A 15059-nucleotide genomic window follows, 5' to 3' on the forward strand; every position below is an offset into this window, starting at 1 on the left:
TTGCAGAAGTCTTTTTTTTTTTTACTGTAAAGTTACAGAGCTCTTACCGCACCAGGAGGAGTTGATGGTAAAATATATTTTTGTGTTTCTGTCATAATAAAATATGAGATTCTTAATGCAGGACAGATGCGATGAATATGGCTTCGACATTGGCTACAGCTGTATCAATCCACTTATATGTATCCTTTTGTAGAATGTTACTTTAAGAAAAAACGTGTGTATATTGAATTGATATGATGTGTGTATTTGCTTGCTTTTACCCTGTTCTTATTTCAATATTATGACTGTGTTGTGCTATGCTTTTTGCTATCTCTGCATCACTGAAAATGAGGGTACTTCCCTCAATGTATTTGAGAAAATAAATTAAGGTTGAATGAATATGTACTATAACTACACTATTTTGTTGTTGTTGTTGTTAACATAGTCACCCACAATCCAAGATTGTGCATAACCGTCTATGTACGCAAGCATTTATGATGAATTCCTGTTCTGTTCTTTGACTATATAGAAGTGTTTATTTGTACGTCTCTAAATGTTTTGATGAATTGAACAAGGTGGACCCTCTTGTAAACAAGTGTAATGCTTAATTGGGTCGTCCACTCACAGTTAACAGTCTTTGTATTGAGTTTGTGCTTGAAATGTACTGTAATTCTGCAAACTGTTAATAAATATTTAAATCAATCAATCATGGCCCTATGAATGTGTAACGAGTCACTGGTACCAATGTAACTGGATACAAACGACATGTCGGTGGCTCCTGTGAAAGTAAAATTCAGGCCAGGATTTTCATCCCCTATTCCTGGAAGTAAGTGTATATTTATAGCGATGACAAACTCTGGACTGAGTTCTTTTTCCGCTGGTGACGGATTGCAAGGTATTAGCCGATAAGCAGATACAGCTGCTTGTACAAAGAAAGTATTTGTCACCAGTGCTGGATTTGGTTTGCCGCGTCATGCTTTTCTGAGCGGAACGCGCTGATGCACTATAGTGTGTGTGTGTGTGTGTGTGTGGATCTGATGTGCCAGTGTGCTGGAGGGGTTGATGAAAAGCTCCCCCCAGGGTGAGGTGCCATGCGGACAGCACAGCGGGCGTGCAGGGAACAAAGTCTAACCTCTGAGTCCCCGCCCTGGAAAACCCAGCATCAATGCAACAGAGGAGAGACAAGGGGGGACAAGTCAAAATAAATAATCACGTTAAAACAGCTGCCATTGCTCTAACAAAATCAATTACAAAATATTATAATGGACACGTTTACTTTACATTAATCCCATTCTGGTGCATTAACTGGTGCGTTACCGTAGCATTGTACAGCATTGCAAGTACACACATTAATACTGTGTTGGTATGTGTTGAAAATCGCTGCTTGCATACGGTCAGTGTGTGAATATACCGTTTTTTATTCCATCTAGTTTGTACTTAGTTACTGTACACAATATCAAGACATACCTACAACACTTTACCGGAATGAGACCATTGTAATGTAAATTGTGAGCTGGAATACAAATCTGAACAATTTACAGTATTCTAAGTCAGTATTGTTCTCAACTGTGGTCCCAGAGACTCAGACTATTCAATGTGGTCTATTCTAGCAGTGTTCAATTGCATTCCCCTGGTGTTTGGCCCAAATACGTCCCTGGTCAGGCTGCCTAGTATACAAACCAGTCCTTTGTCAGTCCTGTGTGTCCACAGGGCCAGAGTTGAGAACCACGGGAACAAAGTAATAATGGCCTAAAAGGTGTACAGATGCCAACGGTACCTGGTAAAGATGGAGCCTTTCTGTCTTGGCTTGCATAGTTGGATTAATATCAAAAGGTGCAAAACTATAAAGCTTGTGTTGCATACAGAAATGCTAGCATTGTGTGAATTAATACAACTACATATCACACCTGACATGGTTCAAATAATTAAGCAAAATAAAACATTGTGGGGGGAAATGGCAGAGAGAAATGGTAAAATCCAGGACACAAAATACACAATAATGTCATGTAATCTGGAGATGCACAAATGTGGCATCTAAAGACAGAAGAATATATGAAAGCCACACAGCTAAATCATGAGTCTTAAAGGGATATTTCATTTTCAAATAATATAAACATAAAGAAATTATGTAAAAAAATAATTGTAAAAAGTAGTGGAAAAATCACAGCCCCCTCGTGCATTAGAATGTCCCTCTAATGCGTTTTGTTTATTATTTATTCAATATCTTTTAATGTTTCTTTTATTTTAAAGTGAAATATCCCTTTAGTTAAAGATGGAGTGCCGTGATTTTTTTCCACCCTAAAACATGATCATCAGGTCTTATTGTCATATAAGGAGGTATAACTTTTTCAAAAAGTGTACAGTATTTGTTAAAATGTTGTTTTTATGTGGGCACGCCCACCAGTTCATTAAGTATGCCTGGTTTGCCTGGTGGGTGGTGATGGGTGGTGATCCAAATGAATGAAGCCGCACCCACAGCTGTAGTTGTATGTTAAAGAGGGAGGGGTTAGGGGAGGGGCTGATAGTGTGATGTCACTATATTACTGTTTATTTCATTGGCCCGTTTGACTGTCAAGGGTTCAGCCTCCAGGAAGAAACCCTAAATACAAAGTTAATACACCACTGCACATAAAAACGACTCCAGGGTATCTAATGAAGTACTGTCACCTCATAGACACATGAAAAACTGGAAAAATACACAAATTGTGGCACTCCCTCTTTAAAATGAACACTGAAAGTGTGTCATGCTCATGAGAAGGCGCTTACACCTTTCCTTTGATTGGCTCACCTTGCTCATCTTGCTCTTGCTGTCAGCGGTGAGGAATGACATGTTATTGATCTCATTCATCACCACAAAGTTCTGCTCCTCTCGCTTGAAATTCTGAGAAAACACGAGAAGTACAGAGAGAGAGAGAGAGCATGGGGTCAACCACACAGCTGTGGGACCAAAAGGAAATATATTTATTGAATTCAGTCTGACCAGTACTTTACCCACCCACCATGACCCAGACAATGTAACCCTTAGTATAGATGCCACCTTCTCAGCCAAATTAATGAGTATACTCACATGGGACTTGGACCAGAATATGAATACTTCTCCCACCATTCGAAACAGCTCTTCAGCATCTGGGTCTGGGCACGTCAACCACCTTGCCCTGTCATTGGACAAAAAATGAATACAAGAAAATGAAATCACAGCCTGACCATCAGGTCTGCTGCAGATGCTGATGCTTTTTTCTTCTTTTTCCATCATGGCAACCATGCATACTTGCTGCTAATTTCTCATCGTGACTAAATAGGGCTAGCTTGGTTTTCTTTCATAAAAATAATTCACATCCTTCCACAGCTATAGTTCTCAAAGTAGGGACCCCCAGGGTCAAGGGGGTCCCCAGCAAAAGTATAGGTAATATAACATCATAATCAGTTTAACCATTAGGCTATTAATTGATGTTGGCTATTCAAAAATAGATGTACAAGCTTGCAGCGTGGCACAAAATCTTCTATTTTAGTAGTTTATTTCAATGTTGTATTATATAGAGATATAAAGAGATCCAGTACAACTAAAAGTAATTTTTTATCAAATTTATGTTTGGTTGAGCTCAAGTGTTGCGCTCTGAAAATAGCAGATCTGCTATTTTCAGCATGCAACCAAGTGTAAAGTCAACTGCAGAAACACTGACACATTTCAGATGACAGATAACATTAAATGTTATTCAAAACACCTTGATTAAAACTAAATCAGAATTTGCTGTCAAAATCAACACTGCTGTACACACACACACACACACACACACACACACACACACACACACACACACACACACACACACACACACACACACACACACACACACACACACACACACACACACACACACACACACACACACACACACACACACACACACAGTACCTGTTGTTGTCCACATAGCGGATGAGCAGAGGGTACAGAGCGTACAGGTCTCTGCAGAGCACGGCGAACTCGTCCCGTATGGTGCCGTCCTCCTCGTCACACTCAGACTTGCCCTCCATGCGCAGGTGGTCCTCCTCGGCCACCACCTTGCCCGTGCGCTTCTTCAGCTTCTCCATGGTGGGGATGAAGTGGGACTTGAGCATCTCCGGCTTCGCCCTGCTCACGATGGGCTGCGAGAAGACTGGGCGAAAGAGAGTGTCGTGGAGTTCTTGAACAATCGACAATCGATGAGGGCAAATAGGAGCCGAGACAATATTCTAGGTGGTGGTGATGGTTATGATTTATGTAACATGATATCCAATAACACTCATTCAGCGGTATGGTAGTTCTACCAACAGCACAGGGCAGAAATCATAGTTACTGTATACTGTGTATACTTGAAGGACAACTGAACCATAACAAGATAGGCTGTAACATAAACAATGGCTGTTAGACCGACTGTTGACATCTAGGCTCTTACAAGCTACCAAATATCAAGGGTAGTCACTTGTGCAACTGGTGTATGCTACAGTGGTGGAAGAAGGATTTATTTTATTTAAAGTACAAAACTATTGGTATCAAAATAGATTTCAAGTACCAAAGGTAAAAGATGAAGGTGATTATGCAGAATGTCCCGTTTATCTTTTTTTTCTTTTCTTTTTTCAAACTATATCAAAATCTTTCAAAAATAACAGATCTACAAGCTCACAACATGTCACATTGCGATGCGTTCTGAGCTGGTAGATTGTGCTTTTTAATAGAAAATTTGGCTTAATTGTATGCATGTTTTGTAATAATCTAAATCTAAATAAAGTAAATTATATAGTTTTACCCAAGTAAAGTAAAAGCACCTCAAAACTTTACACAAAGAAAAGTACAGGACTTGAGAGTAAAAAACTTCCCACCACTGACGCTACGACACACAGAGGGCATTAAAGGTGGTCCCTCACCAGCCAACCTCTTCATCCAGGAGGCCTCGTCGATGCCCAGGTTATTGACGACGATCTTCATGATGCTGCCCAGCAGCTGGTTGAGGTGTTCCGAGGTGACGTCGGTGCAGATGCGGCCCTCCTGCTCGGGGAAGCACTCGGCGCCCCTCTCCCACCAGCGGGGCAGGTAGTTGCACAGCATGGGCAGGGTGATCTCAATGACGTGGGGCATCTCCGTGTAGCGAGCCCCCGACTCCGCTAGGTCTCCGATCTCCTTCAGCAGGGTGTCCAGCTCCGGGATGTCCGGACACAGCTCCTGGACCTCGCTAGGAAGGCCCAAGACTTTAGGGACCATCAACGGGGAGAAAGAGAGATTTTGTAGAGGCAACGATTGAATGACTAAAAATACTATTCATGTACTCGCTCATGTCTTTTTATGAGTATTATATTGTATTTTACCTTTTATGTACACACTTTTTATCTCTCTCAATCAATTTATTTTGTTATTTGTCGTTTTGTATCCGTTTGAAAAATAATATTTTTCAATTGATTGATTGTTACATCCTTATTTATTATTGTTACATGTTGTTATTTGTTACAAAAAATCACACCTGTGTGAAGTGAGGGGCGCTCTTATCATCATACATCATCATACACTTCTCTTTCTCGCCAAAATAGCCGATTTGCTCGTCTACATATGACGTAAATTTTCCTTTCATTGTCAATGGCATTTAATGTTTGTGTTTCCACAAAAAGACGATTTGTTCAGACACATACAGTATGACGTAAATTCTCCTTTCATTGGCAAATGTGACAAGAGTTCAGGACAAAAATCTGTATTGAGCACCCCTCAATGAGACAAAGAGTAGAAGAACACCACATTCATGAGCAAGATAGAAAATGTGTGCATATCGTTTTATTTTTATATTCAATTGTTTTCTATTTATGTGCTATTGTACTCCATTTTCCAGCACAGGATAGTAATGGTAAGATAAGCGCTCACTGGCTCGTTCCCTGGGAGTCTTGGTGGTGTACACAGAGAAGGCGTTGAACTCGTTCAGATGGGGCTCCAGGAAGGCCACAGGCATGGCGGCTGCAAGGTGAGCAAGACACTCTCCCACAGCCGGCCTCTGTCTAGGAAGTCAAGTTACACAACAAGTTCAAAGTGAGGTAAAAAAAAGAATCACACACAGTGTGAAGTGAGTGTGAGAGGGGGGGGGCATGAATAAGACAAACATTAAAAGTCCATAGACTTGGCTGCCACATGACGTCATGTCCGAAAGCCAGAAGTTGAAGGGGATAGCGCCCATCAAAAAAATAAATAAATAAAATAACACAATGAAAGTCTCCCTGAAGCATACATCTGTCCACCATACAGTATAGAAGCTGCAACCATACAGTAATCAGTAAGATTTTAAACTTACAAATGTGGGTAAAAGAGGGGTTTGGAATGGAAAGCAAGTGTAGTACTAGTATGTGTACGGACGATACAGCAACTAAAGTCCATACCTTCACATTCCCAGCAACCCGGGTTGCCATGGCAAGATAAAAAATAAAAGCGCAACACATTTTCACGTGCAACTTGAGACTCACCTCTCGACATGTGGATTTTTGACCGTTCCCAGGGAGTAGAAGCTACACATGATGCGATAGCATGACGTCTGCAGATCATCCACTGTATACATGCAACAAAGACAGCTTCTGTTAGCCATACCAGAAGAAACAGTAAATGGTCGCTCATGGCATAAAGAACTTAAACCATTTCAATCTCAATATGGCAACCCAGTTGGTTAAAACAAATCATTTTTTTGTTTGTTTTTGCCTCTGGGGGGCACAATTAACCTCCTTTTTTGTGCAGAAAAATAAACTCGGTTTGGCCACTCCCCTTTCTAAGTCCACTTCCTCCCAGGTGCTTATGTGTTTATTCCTACTAACAACAACACTACATGTTTATGGCAGTGGTGCTGCTGTGTCTTGAGAGATTACTTGAACCCTAGCATCCATATTCTGGGGGAATCATTTGGCGAGAACTAGCTGATCTACAAGCATACAATGAGTTGGAGCGGACCAAGTACAGAGCTGCCCTTGGTCAAGTAAGTATTGGTTCACTGAGAGTTTAAGTGGCAAACGCGGTGACTCACGCATGACATCGTCTCCAAACAGGTGCTGAGCAATGTGGTCGAAGAGGGAGGTGAGAACCGGGAGCAGGGCAATGGTGGTGTAGTTAATGTTCTGGGACACACCTTTCACTTGCTTTAAAAAGAAAAAGAAGATCATTCAAATTACTCTTATAGTTGCCCGAAAGATTACAAAGATAAAGATTACAAAGTTACAAAACAAAGCATATACACAATACACAAAACATCTGTATTATCCCACTACTACCAGCATCTGAATAGGGTCGACGTGGTGTCAGGTTCCTAGGATCAAGCTTACCAGCACTCCACTTGCATCCGAACTTTCCCAGACTATTCATACTGAAAGTACTGCCTTGGGTCTAGGCTTATTATTCCGCCCTCAATGTCTTCACATATTGCAGTTAATATAAAACACATTATTCAGGCACATTTCAGCCACCTCTTTTGCCCATTAGGACCACTCTACGCAACGTCATCATCCAGCGACGCACAGCACAGCGACTGTGCAGCGCAGGTGCATGATTGGTGCTAGAGCGTGGAGCTTCTAGTTACATTAACTGAAAACATTAAAACAAGACTTTATCTCTTGAACCTCAACTATTCTGGGTTGAACATTTGCTATAAATAGTAGACCTACAAACTCACAACGTGAGCTGATGTGTAAGGACTTTTAGGCAAGTAACTACGTATGGTTCTATGATCTATGATTTATTTATTTACTACTGCTCATACCTGCATTTACTACTGTACTTATTAATGCATTACTTACTGACTCTGACTCTGGTCAGATGCGAAAATACTTTTTGTTGTACTGTACTTGTACTGTACATTGACAATAAATTGAATCTCATCTCATCTCATCTCATGATTTCTGAAGGTTTCAAACACTGTATGGTTAGACACAGGTTGAGTTAATTACGCCAACAAATTCACCTTTGACCTGGACTGACAGGGCCTGTGCCCCCCAGTGTAAAACCCCACATCATCCCATAGTCTGTTACAAAATAATATTCTCGCCAAGATTCAGAGGGACAGAGAACTCTGGCAGTCATCCAGAATTCATAGATCCTACCTCTGTGCTAGTTATTGGGGTTCAAGTGAAGACCATTGGCCCAGATCTGAAGGGGGTGCCTTCGCCTGAGTTTGGGAAATGATTAACCAGTCGTCTATAGTGCGGAAGGATTTTCATACCACTGGCTTGAAATAATGCCTACTTGTAAATATCTGAGTGGCTAGGGACCCAAATGGGAGAATGCTGAATTGGAACACTTTGCCCATAAACACTACTGCAATAGCTAAGGGCTATTCTGGCCCAACTAAACTCCACTAAACACACAGTACAGTAGAAAAGCATAGATCCCCTAGCTACTACTAGACCGCACTGGCGGTCAGGAAGAATGAATTAGAACACAAGTATCTGTCATGTAAAAGAAGCATGTGTGCAAAGGGTGGAGATGGAGTAGTAGTGAGCCAGTTATACAGAGGTGTGTCAGCAAAAGCAAAAAATCACAGACCAAAGAGATTCCAGGTACAACAATAAAATGTTAAGAATTTAAATAACAAGCCTAGTGCAAGTGGGGCCCCAAATCATATGGCTGGGGGTGCTGATGGCCTAGTGGTTAAGGCACATATAATGACAAGCGAACCTGGGCCCGCTGACAGCGAGCGTGAGCCCGATGACCTTTGCTGCCAGTCTCTCTCTCTCTGTTTGATTGATTAATTGAATATTATATCAGTTTGCAAAAAAAGGTACATTTTCATATAAAAGGATGCTAAAAGGATAAACCCAAGAAAGCATTTTGGCTCGTTTCCATTGGCATCCTGTGCATTCAATTCATCGAAACATTAAGACAAACAATATACAAAATATGCAAAAACATCATATAAACTAGTAGAAAAATTAAAACATGTACAGTAAACTGTTGGGGGTGGGGAGCATTTCTGGAGATAAGCTTGGACTTTTTACAGGGGCCGGTTATGAATTACATCCACCTAGTTGTACAGTAAGTGCTCTTTTAGAACGGTTTTGAAGGAGAGTAAGGAGTCATACTTTTGTATAACTGTTGGTAGGGCACATTTTGGTGGCATACTAGTAGAATAAATGTAACCCCCTGTTTGAGCCAAATCTGGGTTGAACGTGATTTATGGAGCTGCTCCCTCTGGTGTTGTGTTTGTTAGGACATCTTTAAACTTTTACAAGTAGTTGTACAACTTTACCTTTAGTAGTTGACTAGGTACATGGATGTCTTTGTGGTGTACTATATCTTGTAGACCAGGCCCATTGCATGTTGCTGTACCCTGAACCATCCCATCCTAACATAATGAGCAGGCCAGCAGGGGCTAAAGGAGTCGTAGATGTAAGGCCAGCAAGAGCGAGGACTACGTCGGTCGGACGGACGGACATACCGGAGCGGCGGACGGACGGGAGCGGCGGACGGACGGGAGTCTATGTCGGTCGCTATTTTCCACCTCGCTGTCTCTTAAGGCCAAGCAGTAGCCTGACCAGTTAGTTTTGGGATGTCTGAAGCATTGCTTTTAACTAAGGCGTTTGTGGTGCTATGGTACCACGTATGGTACCATGTCACTATGACTATGCATGCACCATGCATAGTCACAGTCACATCGATGAGTGCTCCTGCTAGAGTCTGAAGAAAAGCCCCCAAAAATATCTTTAAAGAATAGCCATTATAGCTTTCCAGCCATGGATAAGGAAGACAACAGTAGATTCCAACCGAGTCAGCTGTAAAATACTTAAAAGTACTGTACCTGATTGCCTTTGCCCACTTTGCCCAGTTTGAGGTTTTCCACCATTTTCTCAATGTCATCAGCAGCACTCTCAAAGAATGACCGCAGCCCTGCCTTCACAATCTCAGGCCCAGATTTCATCACTGTCCTATAAACATGAATAATACAACAACAACAAAATCCAATTAAAATTATATCTACACATTATGCATGTATCTTAAATTGCCATTATTATCTGCTATAGTTATCAAAATGACTTTACCTGGCATCCAATGATCGTGCAAGAATGTGAAGACAATTAACAATAACTGAAGCATCCGTTCCTGCAAAGATACATCGATCGTAGACCGTAAACAAGTGCATATCAGCGTAGTTTTGTAGAGGTGTGAGCCACCTCTTATAGTTCAATAGGCTATCATAGACAAGAGGACAAACATTCTATGTGAGAGCAGATGTCTTACCAAAGAGAGAAACTCTGTGTCTCACCAGAGCAGACATTTTAACGAAGATACTATAGAAGGAAAGGAAAGGAAAGGAAAGGAAAGGAAAGGAAAGGAAAGGAAAGGAAAGGAAAGGAAAGGAAAGGAAAGGAAAGGAAAGGAAAGTTTAAGGACATCAAAGGTAACAAAAAAGGCCAAAGTAAAATGAGGAAAAAGTTTCAGTTTACAACTTCTGTGTATGATGTTTTGTATATAATACCTAGCAATCATCTCCTTTTCCTTATTGGAGGAATGGCCTCCACTCCCCAGAACTTTGGCAGGCGTGGACAGGAAGTAGAGACAGTGGTTCTTAAAGTACTGGATGATCAGAGGCAACAGGATCTGAAAGACAAATACTTGGACGTGAGATGGCATGTCGAGAATAGCCGACCTAGCGTGCGTGGCGTGCGTGCATCGGTACATAATTTTGCCTTTATTATCATGGGAATGAACTTTCACCTTGGCAAAGAACTTGATTTCCTGCTCATGGGGAGATTTCTCCACCCGTCCACTGCTTACAACAGCCTCTGAAAAACACATGGGAAAGAATTAGAACATTATGGTCCTCATTCACAACGGAAATATACGACCAGGTGTAAATGAACTGCGTAATGATCGCGTATTTATCCGTCCGATCAAGCTGCAACAAGCTCACGTGTCATGCAGCAAAGGTGGCGTAATGACTGCATTTGTGCGGATCGCCGTGTATCTCATTTCGCCTCTTTCCCAAGCGTTTCGCCTGGTGTCACCTGGTATGATTGAACATCCACGGCCATTCCACGCCATATAAGGCAACAGGAAATATCTTTCCTGCACTGCGTGCGTGAACTGGTAGATCCAGGGGAGGATTATCCAACAGGCCCAGGGGCCTCTGAGCTAGGGGGTTCCCTGATCTTCAGCCTCCGGCTCAAGCTTAGGGGCCCCCCAAAAAGTGCAAAGTTATTACCTTCGAACTTTTTGCCAGTAATGGGCTTATCATGTCAATAAAATAACCCCAAATGTCCTAAACCAGTGGTTTTCAACTGATTGTGAATGAGGGACCGCCACCCTGACTTAGAATCAACCTGGGGACCACTGTTGTGTTGGGTGGGGGATATGGGCTAAGATTAGTGCTCTTGTATCAATTGCTATGCAACCAATGGTCCATTGACTAATCATTTCCTAATAATAATGACTCATCCAGACATTCCGGTGAACTTCCCCCTCTTGAGATTTTAACTCCCTTTTTCTGTTGAATTTCTTGACCTCCCACTTGTCAGTAAATGACTGCATGGACAGTCATCAATGTCACCAGGTCATTCAGTTCACTGTTTCTCAACTAGTAAAAAAACAAACAAAAAAAATCTACAAATCCTACATTACTAAATGCATGGTCAGGGACCACATGCAATACCCCCACGGACGGCCTGTTGAAAACCCCTGTCCTAAACCATCATATGATACATGCTACTGCAAGTGTTTAAACCCTCAGTTTATCCATAAGGCTTCCAGAGGGAGGTCTCCAAAAACAAGGGGGGGGGCTTTGCATATTGGGGGGTGCTCCCCGTCCACTTTATTTCAACCTATAAAACAACAACGTTTCGCCCCCTCCTCCAGGCTTGTTGAAATAAAGAGGAATTATTTTTCTTCAAGCTATTTCATACGGTATGCTTCCTCATCAGAGGTATTAAAGTTGGACTCATGAATGGTTAATAATTAATTTGATGAATATTAAAATGACTAGCGGGACATTTGGCGTTAGTTGGCGCTTGGCATAGCCTAATGGAAGTTTGATGCTGAGCCTACAGTAGTAGCTTACAGCAGCTGGAGCTGTAGTGCAGCTACAGTTGACGATTATAATTAATTAATGGCAGCGCTGCCAGCACAGCCACATTAAAATAATCCTACCTCTGGAGTAGAGCGCTGGAGGAGTGGAGGTGAGCTGGCTTAAAACTATGATATGACTGGCCGACTTTCAAACACGCTGATGCCATTCAGTAATGTTGTCTTCTATTTTTGAGTGGTGCAAACCACTCCAACAACCAGCTTTGTCTGTATGTTTGTGTACCTGTGTATGTGTCCGTGCACCTGTGTACGTGTCCGTGCACAGGTGAGCATGGTTACCATTACGTCAGACCACAGCTGATCAGGCTATATAAGACCTTGCACCACTCAGTTCATATACTGTAGCCGATGGCCGCAGTAACCCTCGATTTTGCTTGGTTCTCCCCCCTCTGAGGGGACAGGGGGGAGATGCCCTGCACATCCAGGAAGCCGGGGGGCACCTTCTCGGATCGGTACTTGACTGTCAGTCTGCTGTCTGTCTGTCAAACCGTCATGTTTGTGAACCATAGAATGCATGCATATAGGCATACAAGCGCAAGCTGAGCGATACTTGGCTATATATAGGCTATCATTTTTTTATGTGCTGACCAATGTTGGGGACACATGCCTACATATTTTATTTGAGGTTTGGGGACTATTAATTGATTCAGCATGAAGACTAAAGCCTTCTAAATAAATATACGCATGCCTTGAGCACGGGTACACCACCCTCTGAGCTGACGTGGAAATGAGCGGATTTTACAACCAACGGCCATCAACGTCACGGCCAAGTTCAAGGTCATGAATTCCCACGTAACGTGGGAATCCTCGTAAATGCCCGTACGCTCACGATATGACCGTAAACGCCGTTGGGAATGAGACCCTACTGTATATCTTGTAAAATACACATGCACACACAGACATGCACACAGACACATAGTCCATTCTGTGGCCTACTGGCAGTGTGCATACAAAGTGTGGGCGATGCCGCTGACTCCCCTATTTGACCCCTGCTATTGTATTGTACATCACACACACACACACACACACACACACACACACACACACACACACACACACACACACACACACACACACACACACACACACACACACACACACACACACACACACACACACACACACACACACACACACGGCTCTGCCTCTTGCAGAGTCATGAACGTAAAAACATATTAAATACAAACATTTACATTGCAAATACATCTCAGTTGCATGTAGCCTACTGTACACAAATTTGCTTCTGTAAGTTGTTAGAATACCGAGATGAGCGATGAACTCCTGAGCGATCTCCATCCACTTCAACAGCTTCTGCAGGAAACCATATGCAAACCTCTTTTCAATGGACGAGATGTCAGACTCCATATCTTTCAGGCCCCTGAAATTAAATGGAGAATATGTTTGTTTTAACCACATTGAACCCCAGCATTCACGAATCTGAGTGTGTCATAAGAGGTGGGTGGACATTCAATGAAAAATATAGCAAAACAAAGCAAAGAAAAAAAAAACATTTTGCTCTTACCGTGCCGTACATAATTTTAGGTACAGCATAAGAAAGAATAATGTGTAATAAATAAAAGTGCACAATATTACAAAAGAGAGAGAAATACAAAGTAAACCAACCGCAATTGTGGCCCAATTAAAAATCACCAAGTCAGGCAATTAATATCGAACAAATCATATTTTATCTGTCTTTCGCAAAGAAAGAATGAAAGAACTGCAGGGAATGACATTTTGAGATTTTAATTGATGGCTTGTGGAACAGAATGAACAACATGTCACCTGATGTTTAGAAACGATGAGGTTGATGTTATCTATGGCTTTTGATACATATATTGTAGGAGACACGATGACATAACCACTTTCATTCAATCAGCCAGAGCTGCAATTTTGCAGTTGAATTTGTATTGTTTTTTTTTCAAAAAAATAATCAGCTTACATAATATGCAACTCACTCTAATCATATGTGGATTATGTAAATGAAAGGAATTGTGTCGTCATCCGCGACTGCTAAATTGTCTTGGTGAATATTGATTTTCTAAAATAATACAGTATGTGACAAGCCTGTTTTATAACAAATTTTGATTTGATTCCCTATGAATTTATATGACATTCCCATCACTTTAATGATCTCAATCTACCATAATTAATCAATGGGGTGCGTTTATGATAGAAGCATGTTCGTCCAATCCACCAGGCACGCAAGAGCTGATTCGAATTACTTCCAACATTATCAGTTTAAATGTAACCCATTCTAATCACACTTTGATCATTTGAACAGTGGGACTGCTACCATCTGCTGGATGAAAAATATGATGAACCTGCTCAGTGGTTTTGTACTTCTAGGGGCTCCATTTTCATCATCGCTAAACCCCTTATCCCTAAACTTCTTTGCCTTTTTTTTTTTACTATTTTGAAAAACATTTTTGAATAGTTCAACTAGCGAATCTACTGTACATTGACACATTGTGAGCTTGTAGACTGGCCATTTTAAATATTCAAAAATGTTTTGCAAAATAGTAAAAAAAAAAGGCAAAGAAGTTTAGGGATATGGCGTTTAGCGGTGACGAAAATGGAGCCCCTAGTGGTGTAAAGTAACTAAGTGCATATACACACAAGCACTGTATTTAGGTATATTTTCTGAGGTACTTTTACTTTACTTGAGTACTGTAATATGTCCATTTATCAATACTTTTATACTGATATACTAGATATGCTATTTCCGCTACTTTTGCGCAACACTTAATTTAAAATGTATTTATTTATTAATTTGAATATGAAGATACAAGGTTTCTGCCCGACATCAATGACACCCAGGTTGGCAGAAGCATGGCATCATCATCATCATTATCATCATCATCATCACCTGGTGACAGCGTATCCATTCATCTGAAGGAATTTGAGCAGCTCGTGGGATTTCTCTCGATCTCGTGCCTTTTCCTTTGCAGTCAGCGTGTCATAGGGCACCAGCAAGGGGTGAGTGCCTCCTCCTACACACAGTGAACAGGAAACA

General features: G+C 41.5%; 1 protein-coding gene across 3 annotated transcripts in view; it reads right to left on the bottom strand.

The window, feature by feature from the left end:
* The window catches only part of LOC306927516 (ryanodine receptor 1-like), a 128094-nt gene that overhangs the window by 49264 nt on the left and 63771 nt on the right, over nt 1-15059 (bottom strand). For all 3 annotated transcript variants that reach the window (XM_079507277.1, XM_079507276.1, XM_079507275.1), the window contains exons 60-73: nt 14913-15036; nt 13309-13424; nt 10682-10749; nt 10443-10564; nt 10205-10254; nt 10006-10066; nt 9765-9891; nt 7002-7113; nt 6454-6535; nt 5864-5994; nt 4882-5202; nt 3893-4133; nt 3047-3134; nt 2768-2860 (exon numbers count right to left, since the gene is read on the bottom strand). In XM_079507277.1, coding sequence (XP_079363403.1) covers nt 2768-2860; nt 3047-3134; nt 3893-4133; nt 4882-5202; nt 5864-5994; nt 6454-6535; nt 7002-7113; nt 9765-9891; nt 10006-10066; nt 10205-10254; nt 10443-10564; nt 10682-10749; nt 13309-13424; nt 14913-15036 — 1736 coding nt within the window. The remainder of the gene's footprint in view (nt 1-2767; nt 2861-3046; nt 3135-3892; nt 4134-4881; nt 5203-5863; nt 5995-6453; nt 6536-7001; nt 7114-9764; nt 9892-10005; nt 10067-10204; nt 10255-10442; nt 10565-10681; nt 10750-13308; nt 13425-14912; nt 15037-15059) is intronic.

The sequence above is a fragment of the Electrona antarctica genome, assembly GCF_951216825.1.
Source record: "Electrona antarctica genome assembly, chromosome: 8".
NCBI classification, from domain to species: Eukaryota; Metazoa; Chordata; class Actinopteri; order Myctophiformes; family Myctophidae; genus Electrona; species Electrona antarctica.